At 38.1% G+C, this 16,276-nt stretch overlaps 1 protein-coding gene across 1 annotated transcript in view; it reads left to right on the forward strand.

Annotated features, from left to right (window-relative positions):
- The window catches only part of BTG4 (BTG anti-proliferation factor 4), a 29,779-nt gene extending 13,941 nt beyond the window's left edge, over nt 1-15,838 (forward strand). Inside the window, exons 3-4 of the mRNA XM_082343579.1 lie at nt 8,598-8,796; nt 10,194-15,838. Coding sequence (XP_082199705.1) covers nt 8,598-8,796; nt 10,194-10,376 — 382 coding nt within the window. The 3' untranslated portion in view covers nt 10,377-15,838. The remainder of the gene's footprint in view (nt 1-8,597; nt 8,797-10,193) is intronic.
- Nucleotides 15,839-16,276: the final 438 nt, after the last annotated feature.

Raw genomic sequence — 16,276 nt, forward strand, 5'->3', positions numbered from 1 at the left:
TGGTTGGAGCATTTAATCCATTCACATTTAAGGTAATTATCGATATGTATGTTCCTATGACCATTTTCTTAATTGTTTTGTGTTTGCTTTTGTAGTTCTTTTTCTTCTCTTGTGTTTCCCACTTAGAGAAGTTCCTTTAGCTTTTGTTGTAGAGCTGGTTTGGTTGTGCTGAATTCTCTTAGCTTTTGCTTGTCTGTAAAGCTTTTGATTTCTCCATCAAATCTGAATGAGATCTTTGCTGGGTAGAGTAATCTTGGTTGTAGGTTCTTCCCTTTCGTCACTTTAAATATGTCTTGCCACTCCCTTCTGGCTTGTAGAGTTTCTGCTGAGAAATCAGCTGTTAACTTTATGGGAGTTCCCTTGTATGTTATTTGCCATTTTCCCCTTGCTGCTTTCAATAATTTTTCTGTGTCTTTAATTTTTGCCAATTTGGTTATGTTGTATCTCAGTGTGTTTCTCCTTGGGTTTATCCTGTATGGGAGTCTCTGCGCTTCCTGGACTTGGGTGGCTATTTCCTTTCCCATGTTAGGGAAGTTTTCGACTATAATCTCTTCAAATATTTTCTAGGATCCTTTCTCTCTCTCTCTTCTCCTTCTGGGATCCCTATAATGCAAATGTTTTGTGTTTAATGTTGTCCCAGAGGTCTCTTAGGCTGTCTTCATTTCTTTTTTCTTTATTTTGTTCTGCAGCAGTGAATTTCACCATTCTGTCTTCCAGGTCACTTATCTGTTCTTCTGCCTCAGTTATTCTCCTATTGATTCCTTCTAGTGTATTTTTCTTTTCACTTATTGTATTGGTCCTCTGTGTGTGTGTGTTCTTTAATTCTTCTAGGTCTTTGTTAAACATTTCTTGCATCTTCTCAATCTTTGCCTCCACTCTTTTTCCAAGGTCCTGGATCATCTTCACTATCATTATTCTCAATTCTTTTTCTGGAATGTAGCCTATCTCCACTTCATTGAGTTGTTTTTCTGGGGTTTTATCTTGTTCCTTCATCTGGTACATAGCCCTCTGGCTTTTCATCTTGTCTATCTTTCTGTGAATGTGGTTTTTGTTCCACAGGCTGCAGGATTGTAGTTCTTCTTGCTTCTGCTGTCTGCCCTCTGGTGGATGAGGCTAACTAAGAGGCTTGTGCAAGTTTCCTGATGGGAGGGACTGGTGGTGGGTAGAGCTGGCTGTTGCTCTGGTGGGCAGAGCTCAGTAAAACTTTAATCTGCTTGTCTGCTGATGGGTGGGGCTGGGTTTCCTCCCTGTTGGGTGTTTGGCCTGAGGTGACCCAGCACTGGAGCCTACCTGGGCTCTTTGGTGAGGCTAATGGAAGACTCTGGGGGGGCTCACAACAAGGAGTAATTCCTAGAACTCCTGCTGCCAATGTCCTTGTCCTCACGGTGAGACACAGCCACCCCCCGCCTCTGCAGGAGACCCTCCAACACTAGCAGGTAGGTCTTGTTCAGTCTCCTATGGGGTCACTGCTCCTTCTCCTGGGTCCCGATGCACACACTACTTTCTGTGTGCCCTCCAAGAGTGAAGTCTCTGTTTCCCCCAGTCCTGTCGAAGTCCTGCAATGAAATCCCGCTAGCCTTCAAAATCTGATTCTCTAAGAATTCCTCCTCCCGTTGCTGGACGCCCAGGTTGGGAAGCCTGACGTTGGGCTCACAGCCTTCACTCTAGTAGGTGGAATTCTGTAGTGTAAGTGTTCTTCAGTTTGTGAGTCACCCACCCAGTAGTTATGGGATTTAATTTTATTGTGATTGCGCCCCTCTTACCATATCATTGTGGCTCCTCCTTTGTCTTTGGATGTGGGGTATCTTTTTTGGTGAGTTCCAGTGTCTTCCTTTTGATGATCGTTCAGCAGTTAGTTGTGATTCCGGTGCTCTCGCAAGAGGGAGTGAGAGCACGTCCTTCTACTCCGCCATCTTGAACCAATCCGATCTGTCCATTTTTTGACTGGGTTGTTTGTTTGTTGTTTTTTTTTTCATATTGAGTTGTATGAGCCGTCTATATATTGTGGACATTAATCCCTTGTCAGTTATGTTACTTGTAAATATTTTCTTCCATTCAGTAGGTTATCTTTTTGCTTTCTTGATGGTTTCCTTTGTTGTGCAAAAGCTTTGAAGTTTCATTAGGTCCCATTTGTTTATTTTCGTTTTTGTTTTCTTTGCCTTAGGAGACAGATCCAAAAAAAAAAATTACTACAATTTATATCAGGGTTCTGCCTATGTTTTCCTCTAGGAGTTTATATCGTTTGCAGTCTAACATATAGGTCTTTAATCCATTTTGAGTTTATTCTTTATATGGTGTAAGAAACTGTTCTAATTTCATTCTCTACTTGTAGCTGCCCTGTTGTCCCAGCACCACTTATTGAAGAGAATGTCTTTTCCCCATTGTATATTCTTGCCTCTCTGTTATAGATTAATTAACCATAGGTGCATGGGTTTATTTCTGGGCTCTCTATTCTCTTCCACTGATATATGTGTCTATTTTTGTGCCAGTATCATACTGTTTTGATTACCAGAGTTTTGTAGTACAGGCTGAAGTGCGGGAGCTTGATACCTCCAGCTCTGTTCTTTCTCAAGATTGCTTTGGCTATTTGGGGTCTTTTGTGTTTTCATACAAATCTTAGAATTATTTGCTATAGTTCTGTGAAAAATGCCATTAGTATTTTGATAGGGATAGCACTGAATCTGTAGATCGCCTTGGGTAGTATGGTTATTTTAACAATATTAATTCTTCCAATCCATGAACATGGTATGTCTTTCCATCTCTTTTTGTCTTCAGTTTCTTTCATCAGTGTTTTATAAATTTCTGAGTACAGGTCTTTTTACCTCCTTAGTTAGATTTATTCTTAGGTATTTTATTCTTTTTGATGTGATGGTAAATGAGATTGTTTTCTTAATTTCTTTCTGATAGTTCATTGTTAGTGTGTAGAAATGTAACAGATTTCTGCAACAAATTTCTGTATACTAATTTTGTATTCTGCAATTTTACCAAATTGTTTTCTGGTGGTGTCTTTAGGATTTTCTATGTATACTATCATGTCATCTCCAAACAGTGACAGTTTTACTTCTTCCTTTCCAATTTGGATTCCTTTTCTTTTTCTTTTTCTTTTCTTGTTGGATTGCTGTGTCTAGAGTTTTGAATACTATGTTGAATAAAAGAGGTGAGAGTCGGTATCTTTGTCTTGTTCTGATCTTAGAGGAAATGCTGTCAGCTTTTTATCATGAGTATGATGTTAGCTGTGGACTTACCATATATGGCCTTTGTTATGTTGAGAGATGTTCTCTCTATACCCACTTTGTGGAGAGTTTTTATTATAAATGAATGTTGAATAGTGTAAAAGATTTTTGTGCATCTATTGAGATGATAATAGGATCTTTTATTCAACTTGTTAATGTGATGTATTGCATTGATTTGCGGTTATTGAACCATCCTTGCATTCCTGGGATAAATCCCACTTGACATGGTGTATGATCCTTTTAATGTATTGTTGGATTTGATTCGCTAATATTTTGTTGAGGATTTTTGCATCTATGTTCATCAACAATACTGACCTGTAATTTTTTTCTGTGATATCTTTGTCTGGTTTTGGTATCAGGGTGTTGTGGCCTCATAGAATGAGTTTGGAAGTGTTCCTTCCTCTGCAATTTTTTGGAAGAGTTTGAGGAGGATAGGTGTTCACTCTTCTCTGAATGTTTGCTAGAACTCACCTGTAAAGCTGTCTGGTCCTGGAATTTTGTTTGTTGGGAGTTTTTTTTTTTCCATTATTAATTCAATTTCTTTACTGATAATTGGTCTGTTCATGTTTTCTATTTCAGCCTGATTCAGTCTTGGGAGATTGTACAGTTCTAGGAATTTGTCCATTTCTTCTAGGTTGTCCATTTTATTTGCATATGGTTATTCATAGTAATATCTTGTGATTTTTTTTTTGTTTGTAACTTCTTTTTTATTTCTGATTTTATTGATTTGGGCCCTCTCTTTTTCTCTTGATGAGTCTGGCTAAAGGTTTATCAATTTTGTTTATCTTTTCAAGAACCACCTCTTAGTTTCATTGATCTTTTTTTGTTTGTTTGTTTTTTGTCTCTATTTCATTTCTGCTCTGATATTTATAATTTCTTTCCTTCTACCAACTTTGGACTTTATTTGTCTTCTTCTAGTTTCTTTAGGTGTAAGGTTAGTCTGTTTGAGACTTTTGTTTCCCAAGGTAGGCTTGTATCACTATAAACTTCCCTCTTAGAACTACTTTTGCTGCATCCCATAGATTTTTGGATCATTGTGTTTTTGTTTTCATTTGTCTCCAGGTATTTTTTGATTTCCTCTTTGATTTCTTCAATGATCCATTGGTTGTTTAGTTTATATTGTTTAGCCTTTACATGTTTGTGGGGATTTTTTTGCAGTTTCCTTATAGTGATTTCTAGTTTTGCAGCATTGTGGTCAGAAAAGATGCTCAATATGATTTTAGTCTACTTAAATGTACTGAGAATTGATTTGTGGCCTAGCATGTGATTTGTCCTGGAGAATGTTCCATGTACACTTGAAAAGAATGTGTATTCTGCTGCTTTTGGATGGAATGCCCTGTAGATATCTGTTAGGTCCATTTGGTCTACTGTGTCATTTAAGGCTAGTGTTTCCTTCCTGATTTTCTGTCTGGATGATCTGTCCATTGATATAAGTGGGGAGTTAAAGTCCCCTACTATTATTGTGTTACTGTTAAGTTGTCCCTTTATCTCTGTTAATATTAACTTTACATATTTAGGTGCTCCTATGTTGGGTACATATATATTTACAACTGTTATACCTTCTTCTTGGATTGATCCCTTGATCATTATGTAATGTCCTTCTTTGTCTCTTGTTACAGTTTTTGTTTTAAAGTCTACTTTGTCTTAGAGTCTACTTTGTCTGGTGTAAGTATTGCTACCCTGGCTTTCTTTTCATTTCTTATTTCCATGGTATACCTTTTTCTGTCCTCTCACTTTCAGTGTATGTGTGTCTTTAGATATGAAGTGAGTTTCTTGTAGACAGCAAATATATGAGTATTGTTTTTGTATCTTCACTCACTCTATGTCTTTTGATTAGAACGTTTATTCCAGTTACATTTAACGTAATTATTGATTGATATGTACTTATAGCCAGTTTATTAATTGTTTTGGTGTTGTTTTTGTAGTTATTTTGTTCCTTTCTTCTTTTCTCTCTTCCCTTGTTATTTGATGACTATCTTTAGTGTTATGTTCAAATTTCTTTCTGTTTTTTGTGTATCTATTATGGATTTAATTTTTGGTTACCATGAGGTTTATATATAGCAATCTACATATGTGATTATTTAAGTTGCTGATCTCTTAATTTCAAATGCATTTTAACAAACCTGCATTTTTACTCCTACCCCCTCATGATTACTGTTTTTTGACATCATAGTTTCCATCTAATTGTTTTGTGTATTCCTTAACTACTTATTGCAGATCTAGGCAATTTTACTACTTTTGTCTTTTAACCTTCCTATTAGCTTTGTATGTGGTTGATCTTACTGCCTTTATTGTATATTTTGCCTTTACCAATGAGCTTACCTTTCATAATTTTCATGTTTCTAGTTGTGGTTTTTCTTTTTTGCTTAGCAAAGCCCCTTTTAACATTTCTTGTAAAGCTGCTTTGGTGATGCTGGACTCTTTTAGCTTTTGCTTATCTGTAAAATTTTGATCTCTCTTTCAAATCTGAGGGTAAGCCTTGCCAAGTAGAATATTCTTGACTATAGGTTTTTCATTTCATCACTTTAAATATACTGCAACACACCCTTCTGACCTGCAGAGTTTCTGCTGAAAAGTCAGCTGATAGCTTTATGGGGAGTCCCCTTATATGCAACTTGTTGCTTTTCCCTTGCTTTTAATATCTTTTCTTTATCTTTAATTTTTGCCATTTTAATTACAATGTATCTTGCTGTGGTCCTCCTTGGGTTGATCCTGTTTGAGGCTCTCTGTGTTTCCTGGACCTGGATATCTGTTTCCTCTGCCAGGTAGGGAAGTTTTCAGCTATTATGTCTTCAAATATATTCTCTGACCCTTTTCCTCTTCTCCTTCTAGGATCCCTATAATGCGAATGTTAGCATGCTTGGTGGTGTTCCAGAGATCTCTTAAAATATTCTAATTTCTTTTTATTCTTTTTTTCTGTTTCAGCTTCAGTGACTTCTATTACTCTGTCTTCCAGCTCACTGATCTGTTCCTCTGTATCATCTAATCTACTGTTGATTCCTTCTCGTGTATTTTCACTTCATTTACTGTAATCTCCAGTTCTGCTTTGTTCTTCTCTATCTTCTAACTCTTTGTTTAACTTCTCACTATTTCCCTCCATTCTTCTCCCAAGTTCTTTGTTCATCTTTATGATCATTACCTTCAACTCTTTATTGGGTAGATTGCCTTTCTCCACTTAATTCTTCTTCTGGGGTTTTATCCTGTTCCTTCATTTGGAACATGTACCTCTGTTTCCTCATTTTGCCTAATTTGTTTTTATTTCTATGTATCCGGTTGGTTGATAACATTTCCTGGCTTTGGAGAAGTAGCCTTTTGTAGGAGACATCCTGTGCATCCCAGCAGTGCACTCCCCTCCGGTCACCAGAGGTATATGCTCTAGGGGTGCCCCCTATGTGGGCTGTGTGGGTCCTTATGTTGTGGTCGACTGACTACTGTTGGTGGTCTAGTAGGTGGGGCTGGTCCCTGATCTGATTGGTTGCCAGGCCCTGCCTTGTATGGAGGCTGCCAGCTGCTGGTTGTGGGGTTGGGTCATGAGGCAGCTGACTGTGGAACCATGGGGAAGGGGGTCCCAGGGCTAGTGCTGGCTCACTGATGGGCAGAGCTGGGTTCTGGCCTTGGTGGTTGTGGGGCTGAGGTTTCCAGTTCTAGTGTCAGCCTGCTGGTGGGCAGGGTTGGTTCCTGATACAACTGGTTGTGCATTCTGGAGTGTCTCAGAGTTGGTGCTGGCCCATTGGTGAATGGGGCTGGATCCCAATGTGGCTGGCTGAGGGGGTTCATGGTTTCCTGGAGCTGGTGTTGGCCTGCCAGGGGGTCAGGCTGTGGTTGAGAGGGTGCTGGGGCTAGTGTTGGCTCACTGGCTCACTAGGGCTGAGTCCTGAGATTTCTGGCTGCAGGGCCTTTGGGTCCTAGAGTTAGCTGGTGTAGGCCTGCTGTGGGGTGGGGCAGCTCCCTGACATAGCTGGCTACAGGGTCTGGGGTGTCCCAAAGGTTGTTTTGGCTTGCTGGTAGGTGGGGCTGGACCCCTGAATGGCTGGCTGAGGGACCCAAGGTGTCTCAGAGCTAGTGTTGGACTGTTGGTAGATGGGGCCTGGGCCTAGGTGATCTTGGAGCTGATGTTAGCCTGCTGGTGGGTGGGCTGGGTCTTGCCATGGCAGGCTGTGGGGTTATGGTGGTCCTGGGGCTGGTGCCTGCCCACTTGTGGGTGAGGCCAGGGCCCAGGGGTCTTGAGGATGTCCACTGGTGGGTGAGGTTCCTCCCTAGGCTAGTGCTGGCTCATTGGTGGTGGGGGCAGGGTCCAGGGCATCCTAGGGCCGATTACTTCCCACTGGTAGGCAGAGCTGGGTCCTGGGGTCTCTGCCTGCAGGGCCCTGTGGGTCCTGGGGCTAGTGCTGGTGCACTAGTGTGTGGGGTCAGGCCCTGGGCCCTCTGTTGGACAGTGCTGCTTCCTGGGGCAGCTGTGGGTTCAGGGGGTCTTAAGGCCATGTGCCTGCTAGTAGGTGGGGCTGTTTTCCCACCTGGCTAGTTGCTTGGCCTGAGGCATCTCAGCACTGGTGCTGATGGGCTGATGGGCTGATGGGCGGGTCTGGGTCCTGGTGCTAATAAGCTAGAGGGAGGATTTCAAAATGGCGCTTGCCAGCACGAATGTCCACGTGGTAGAACAAGCTCCCCAAAATGGTTGCTGCCAGTGTCTGTGTCCCCAGGATAAGCTCAAGTTGCCCCCTGCCTCTCCAGGAGGCTCTCCAAGATCAGCTGGTGGGTCTGACCCAGGCTCCTTTCAAATTACTGCTTCTGCCCTGGGTCCTGGAGATTTTGTGTGGGCCCTTTACGAGTGGCATCTCTATTTCCCACAGCCCTCTGACTTTCCTAAAGTCAGCCCCACTGGCCTTCAAAGCCAAGCATTCTGGGGGCTCATCTTCCTGGTACAGGATCCCTGGTCTGGAAAGCTCCATGTGGGGCTCAGACCCATTGCTTCTTCGGGAGAACCTCTACAACTGTAATTAGCCGCCCACTTGTGTGTTGCCCACCCAGGGGTATGGGTCTGACCTATACCATGACTCTGCCCCTCTTACTCGTCTCATTGTGGTTCCTTCTCTATAACTTTAGTTGTAGAAGATCTTTTCTGCTAGATTCCGGTCTCTCATCAATACTTGCTCTCTAAATAGTTGTAATCTTGGTGTGCCCGTGAGAGGAGGTAGGCTCAGTGTCTTCCTACTCCACTATCTTGGCCAAGCTCTCAGAATTTGTTTTCTTTTTTTTAAAGTAACTCTTCTTGTAAATTACTGAGTTGTTTCCAGAAAAGATTAGAGATAAAACCTGTGAGAATTTGAATCCCTAATGAATGCTTTATTTTCCTTTCCTACTTAGGTATGGCGAGAAAAATCATCCATTTACAATTGCTTCTTTCAAAGACAGATGGGAGGAATGGGAATTATCCCAACAAATCAGTGATGCTGTTAATAGAGCCACGTTAGACTACTCCTCTGGCACTTCCTCTGATGAAGAAAGTTGTAACAAAGAACCTCAGATAATTCCTAAAGTCAGCAATCCCAAGAGTATTTATCAGGTAAAGTGTTCTCCACTTCTTCTCTGTACATTTTTTTTTTCTACTCTAATTCTAAAAAGAGTATGCTCACTGTAAAAGCAAAGAAACAAATAATTGGAAAATATGGAAAGATTATAAAGATTAAAATCACAATAATAATATTCTGGCAAAAGCTTTTCTGTCTTTTTTTCTTCCTTCTCTCTCTTTATACCCTCTACTTGGCTGAGTGCTCACTGATTTAGGGAGAATCTCTGACCATTTGTATGTATGTAAATTTGTTTTCTTAATCACTTATGTATTGACACGTTAAAGCAATTTAAATATTTTACATTTTAAATCATTTGCTTCCCTTATAATTTATTTAGCTAATGTATTATTGGAAGACATCTAGGTTGTTTTCACATTGTTGTGATATTAAAAAAACTAATTTTTACAGAGATGTCAGAATTCTAAGTTATTTCTAGAGATCTGATTCTCAGACATGTAATTACTGGGTCATTGGGTATGGATATTTTATGAGTTCTTACCACAGGACAAAGTACCTTCTAGAAAGATGTCTTTGTTTGTAGTCTTACCAGCTCTATGTGAAAGTGTTTATCATTTTCCCTAAAATTGGGTATTCTCATTGAAAAATATCATTTTTATTAATTAAATTAAACATTAAAACAAAAACTCCATGTACCTAAATGTTGTAGGTACTTACTGTCTTATGAATTTTTTCTCCTTCACCCATTTATCATTTGAGGTCCTACTGTGTTATTAAAGGCTTTTCAAAGGTTAGAAATATTTTAACCCCTTGTCATATTACTGGCAAACTTTTTTCCCCTAGCTTGTTTAGTTTTCTAAACTATATATGTAGTTCATATTTAGTTCTATATGTAAAGTTTAAAATTATGTAGTAAAATGTTTGCCCTTAATTCTATTTTTATGCTTAGAGAGATCTTCTTAATCTAAGGATCAGATCTGTAGTCAGCTATATTCTTTTAGAACAATGTCCTTTGAAAGTGTGGTCTGCAAAACATTTATATTGGTCATCTGAGATGTTTAAGATGGGTGTTTCTAGACCTCAACCCCAGAGATTGTGATTAGATAGTTTTGGGTTGAGCGAGGTGGGGATCAGGTAGGAGAGAACACAGGAATATATACTAATTTGAATAAATTTTTAAATTTTTTGTTTTTAAAATTCTTGGTTGGGCTAAAGAATTTTGTTAAAAGATATGAAGTGACTTACTTCATACTCTCCAATGCAACTCAACTTTCCAAAGATAATGATCTACTTTGATTTCTATTCATTTGTATTTCCTATGCTTTTGAAAGGTTGAACCTGTGAGTTATGGGTTTATATTTAATCCTTAGAAGTGGCTTATTAGTTTACAGAAAATCATCATGCTCCCTTTTTCTTCTTTTTTTCTCCCCAGGTTGAAAACTTGAAACAGCCCTTTCAATCTTGGTTCCATATCCCCCACAAAAAGAATATGGGTGATGGCCGAATGGGCCTCCTAGGAAATGTTTATCATGCATTGCATAAGATCCCTAAGGGTCACAGGCCTGCTGCTGGGCACCGAGTGGACAGGTACCACTGGGTCAACACACACCGATAGTGCAGCAGCGGCTGGGCCCTCGCGGGGTAGAGCTCAGCAGAGCCACTTTATTTTCTCTGAAATGAAAACAAGTCTAAGCTCAAGAGGCCCAGGAAACAGAAAAAATAACCACATTAGGGACTAGGGTGCATGGTGAATCCTCTCATGCAGATCATGACTGTGTTCTTAGCTGTACTTTTAATTCTTTAATTTTATATGAAGGTTTATATAACACTAATGAATGTACCCAATAAGGTAATAGAATGAAGATATTGACCTGTGATAAGATTCAATGCATTATGAAGAGTAACAGTTTAAATAAACGTGCTGTGTTTTTAATACCTTCTTAGTTGAGTTTGTTGCAAGAAAGTTTTAAAAGTTCTTGTTTTTCATTAACCATTAAAAAAAAAAAAAAAAGTAGACCTTCATTTAGGGAAGAGTGATCCTCATAGTATTCAGGTTCTACTTTATTACCTGCCATTACTGTTCTATTTTATAAGGTCAGTAAGAGCTTGTTTGAAAACCACTTTTTAAGACATCATTCCCTTAAAAAATTTGGCTTATTTCTAAACCTCATAATAGCCTTAATTATGACATTTTGTGGATGATATATCTCATTATGAAGAAGTCAAGTGAAGCAGAAAAAAGCATAGTACCAAGGAAATAAAAATCCCTCCCATCCAACCAGAAATTACCATTATTAACATTAAATGGTGACCATCTTTCCAGTGATCCTTTATATACATACAAATCTAAGAATTGACATATAGACAATTTAATAAGAAAACCATACTACGGGAGCTACTTGATAGATATTTAGATTTAATTTTACTTGACCTTAGAAAAAAAAACCTAAAGTGAAACTGAAAGTTATTGAAATAGTCATAAGATTTTCTACCACAGAGTATTTTATTTTTTGAAATATTTCTTTTATGGTTTAAAAAAAGGAACACTAGGAGGCCAGAACAGTCTTTAAAACTTAAAAAAAAATACAGTATTGCTTATTTGTTACTATGAAAGCTACAGAAATTAACATTCTTCATTTTTCTCTTTGCCCTTATTTTCCATGTCGCTTTACAAAATGAGGTATAATTGACATATAACATTAGTTTCAGGTGCACAGCATGATCTGATATTTGTATACATTGTGAAATGATTACAACAATAAGTCTAGTTAACGTCTGTCAGCATAAATAGTTACTTTTTTTGGGGGGGGGATGAGAACTGTTTTTACTCTCTTGGTAACTTTCAAATATGCAACGTTTTTAATGTCAAGGTTTAACATTTAAGTTCTCTCCTGAAATAATTATTCTTAATACTTGTTTTTGCTTAGTTCTATATTTCAACTGATTCAATGAATGCTCATCAATATTTTCTATATGTGAAATCTATTTTGATTCACGTTTCTTTTTTTTTTAAATTTTATTTTATTCATTTTTTTATACAGGAGGTTCTTATTAGTCATCAATTTTATACACATCAGTGTATATATGTCAATCCCAATCTCCCAATTCATCACCCCCCACCACCACCCCCCACCACCTCCAACCACTGTCCCCGCTTGGTGTCCATATGTTTGCTCTCTACATCTGTGTCTCAATTTCTGCCCTGCAAACTGGTTCATCTGTACCATTTTTCTAGGTTCCACATATATGCATTAATATACGATATTTGTTTTTCTCTTTCTGACTTACTTCACTCTGTATGACAGTCTCTAGATCCATCCACGTCTCAACAAATGACTCAATTTTGTTCCTTTTTATGGCTGAGTAATATTCTATTGTATATATGTACCACAACTTCTTTATCCATTCATCTGTTGATGGGCATTTAGGTTGCTTCCATGACCTGGCTATTGTAAATAGTGCTGCAATGAACATTGGGGTGCATGTGTCTTTTTGAATTATGGTTTTCTCTGGGTATATGCCCAGTAGTGGGATTGCTGGGCCATATGGTAATTCTATTTTTAGTTTTTTACGGAATCTCCATACTGTTCTCCATAGTGGTTGTATCATTTACATTCCCACCAACAGTGCAAGAGGGTTCCCTTTTCTCCACACCCTCGCCAACATTTGTTGTTTGTAGATTTTCTGATGATGCCCATTCTAACTGGTGTGAGGTGATACCTCATTGTAGTTTTGATTTGCATTTCCCTAATAATTAGTGATGTTGAGCAGCTTTTCATGTGCTTCTTGGCCATCTGTATGTCTTCTTTGGAGAAATGTCTATTTAGGTCTTCTGCCCATTTTTGGATTGGGTGTTTGTTTCTTTAATATTGAGCTGCATGAGCTGTTTATATATTTTGGAGATTAATCCTTTGTCCGTTGATTCATTTGCAAATATTTTCTCCCATTCTGAGGGTTGTCTTTTTGTCTTGTTTGTAGTTTCCTTTGCTGTGCAAAAGCTTTGAAGTTTCATTAGGTCCCATTTGTGTATTTTTGTTTTTATTTCCATTACTCTAGGAGGTGGATCAAAAAAGATCTTGCTGTGATTTATGTCAAAGAGTGTTCTTCCTATGTTTTCCTCTAAGAGTTTTATAGTGTCCAGTCTTACACTTATGTCTCGAATCCATTTTGAGTTTATTTTTGTATATGGTGTTAAGGGGTGTTCTAATTTCATTTTTTACATGTAGCTGTCCAGTTTTCCCAGCACCACTTATTGAAGAGACTGTCTTTTCTCCATTGCATATCCTTGCCTCCTTTGTCATAGATTAGTTGACCAGAGGTGCGTGGGTTTATCTCTGGGCTTTCTATCTTGTTCCATTGATCTATGTTTCTGTTTTTGTGCCAGTACCATATTGTCTTGATTACTGTAGCTTTCTAGTATAGTCTGAAGTCAGGGAGTGTGGTTCCTCCAGCTCCGTTTTTTTCCCTCAAGACTGCTTTGGCTATTCGGGGTCTTTTGTGTCTCCATACAAATTTTAAGATTATTTGTTCTAGTTCTGTAAAATATGCCATTGGTAATTTGATAGAGATTGCATTGAATCTGTAGATTGCTTTGGGTAGTATAGTCATTTTCACAATATTGATTCTTCCAATCCAAGAACATGGTATATCTCTCTATCTGTTGGTATCATCTTTAATTTCTTTCATCAGTGTCATAGTTTTCTGCATACAGTTCTTTTGTCTCCCTAGGTAGGTTTATTCCTAGGTATTTTATTCTTTTTGTTGCAATGGTAAATAGGAGTGTTTCCTTAATTTCTCTTTCAGATTTTTCATCATTAGTGTATAGGAATGCAAGAGATTTCTGTGCATTAATTTTGTATCCTTCAGCTTCACCAAATTCATTGATTAGCTCTAGTAGTTTTCTGGTGGCATCTTTAGGATTCTCTATGTATAGTATCATGTCATCTGCAAACAGTGACTGTTTTACTTCTTTTCCAATTTGTATTCCTTTTATTTCTTTTTCTTCTCTGATTGCCGTGGCTAGGACTTCCAAAACTAAGTTGAATAATAGTGGTGAGAGTGGACATCCTTGTCTTCTTCCTGATCTTAGAGGAAATGCTTTCAGTTTTTCACCATTGAGAATGATGTTTGCTGTGGGTTTGTCGTATATGGCTTTTATTATGTTGAAGTAGGTTCCCTCTATGCCCACTTTATGGAGAGTATTTATCATTAATGGGTATTGAATTTTGTCAAAAGCTTTTTCTGCCTCTATTGAGATGATCATATGGTTTTTATTCTTCAATTTGTTAATATGGTGTATCACACTGATTGATTTGCATATATTGAAGAATCCTTGCATCCCTGGGATACATCCCACTTGATCATCGTGTATGATCCTTTTAATGTGTTGTCAGATTCTGTTTGCTAGTATTTTGTTGAGGATTTTTGCATCTATATTCATCAGTGATATTGGTCTGTAATTTTCTTTTTTTGTAGTATCTTTGTCTGGTTTTGGTATCAGGGTGATGGTGGCCTCACAGAATGAGTTTGGGAGTGCTCCTTCCTCTGCAATTTTTTGGAAGAGTGTCAGAAGGATGGGTGTTAGCTCTTCTGTAAATGTTTGATAGAATTCACCTGTAAAGCCATCTGGTCCTGGACTTATGTTTGTTGGAAGATTTTAATCACAGTTTCAATTTCATTACTTGTGATTGGTGTGTTCATATTTTCTATTTCTTCCTGGTTCAGTCTTGGAAGGTTATACCTTTGTAAGAATTTGTCCATTTCTTCCAGGTTGTCCATTTTATTGGCATAGAGTTGCTTGTAGTAGTCTCTTAGGATGCTTTGTATTTCTGTGGTGTCTGTTTTAACTTCTCCTATTTCATTTCTAATTTTATTGATTTGAGTCCTCTCCCTCTTTTTCTTGATGAGTCTGGTTAATGGTTTATCAATCTTGTTTATCTTCTCAAAGAACCAGCTTTTAGTTTTATTGATCTTTGCTATTGTTTTCTTTGTCCCTTTTTTATTTTTTTCTGCTCTGATATTTATGATTTCTTTCCTTCAACTAACTTTAGGTTTTTTGTTCTTCTTTCCTTAGTTTCTCCTTTTCTTAGTTCCTTTAGATGTATCGTTAGATTGTGTATTTGAGATGTTTGTTGTTTCTTGAGGTAGAATTGTATTGCTATAAACTTCCCTCTTAGAATTGCTTTTACTGCATCCCATAGGTTTTGGATCATCGTGTTTTCACTGTCATTTGTCTTTAGGTATTTTTTGATTTCATCTTTGATTTCTTCAGTGATCTCTTGGCTATTTAGTAATGTAGTATTTAGCCTCCGTGTGTGTGTGTTTTATGTTTTTTTCCCTGTAATTGATTTTTAATCTCATGGCGTTGCGATCAGAAAAGATGCTTGATATGATTTCAATTTTCTTAAATATACTGAGGCTTGATTTGTGACCCAAGATGTGATCTATCCTGGAGAACGTTCTGTGCGCACTTGAGAAGAAAGTGTAATCTGCTGTTTTTGGATGGAATGTCCTATAAATATCAATTAAATCTATCTGGTCTATTGTGTCATTTAAAGCTTGTATTTCCTTATTAATTTTCTGTTTGGATGATCTGTCCATTGGTGTAAGTGAGGTGTTAAAGTCCCCCACTGTTATTGTGTTACTGTCGATTTCCTCTTTTAGAGCTGTTAGCAGTTGCCTTATGTATTGAGGTGCTCCTATGTTGGGTGCATATATATTTATAATTGTTATATCTTCTTCTTGGATTGATCCCTTGATCATTATGTAGTGTCCTTCCTTGTCTGTTGTAACATTCTTTATTTTAACGTCTATTTTATCTGATATGAGTATTGCTACTTAGCTTTCTTTTGATTTCCATTTGCATGGAATATCTTTTTCCATCCCCTCACTTTCAGTCTGTATGTGTCCCTAGGTCTGAGGTGGGTCTCTTGTAGACAGCATATATATGGGTCTTGTTTTTGTACCCATTCAGCTAGCCTGTTTCTTTTGGTTGGAGCATTTAATCCATTCACGTTTAAGGTAATTATCGATATGTATGTTCCTATGACCATTTTCTTAAATGTTTTGTTTGTTTTTGTAGTTCCTTTTCTTCTCTTGTGTTTCCCACTTAGAGAAGTTCCTTTAGCATTTGTTGTAGAGTTGGTTTGGTGGTGCTGAATTCTCTTAGCTTTTGCTTGTCTGTAAAGCTTTTGATTTCTCCATCGAATCTGAATGAGATCCTTGCTGGATAGAGTAATCTTGGTTGTAGGTTCCTCCCTTTCATCACTTTAAGTGTATCATGCCACTCCCTTCTGGCTTGTAGAGTTTCTGCTGAGAAATCAGCTGTTAACCTTATGGGAGTTCCCTTGTTTGTTATTTGTCCTTTTTCCCTTGCTGCTTTCGATAATTTTTCTTTGTCTTTAATTGTTGCCAATTTGATTACTATGTGTCTTGGCATGTTTCTCCTTGGGTTTATCTTGTGTGGGACTCTCTGTGCTTCCTGGACTTGGGTGGCTCTTTACTTTCCCATGTTAG

This window comes from Balaenoptera borealis, assembly GCF_965194805.1.
Source record: "Balaenoptera borealis genome assembly, chromosome: 11".
NCBI classification, from domain to species: Eukaryota; Metazoa; Chordata; class Mammalia; order Artiodactyla; family Balaenopteridae; genus Balaenoptera; species Balaenoptera borealis.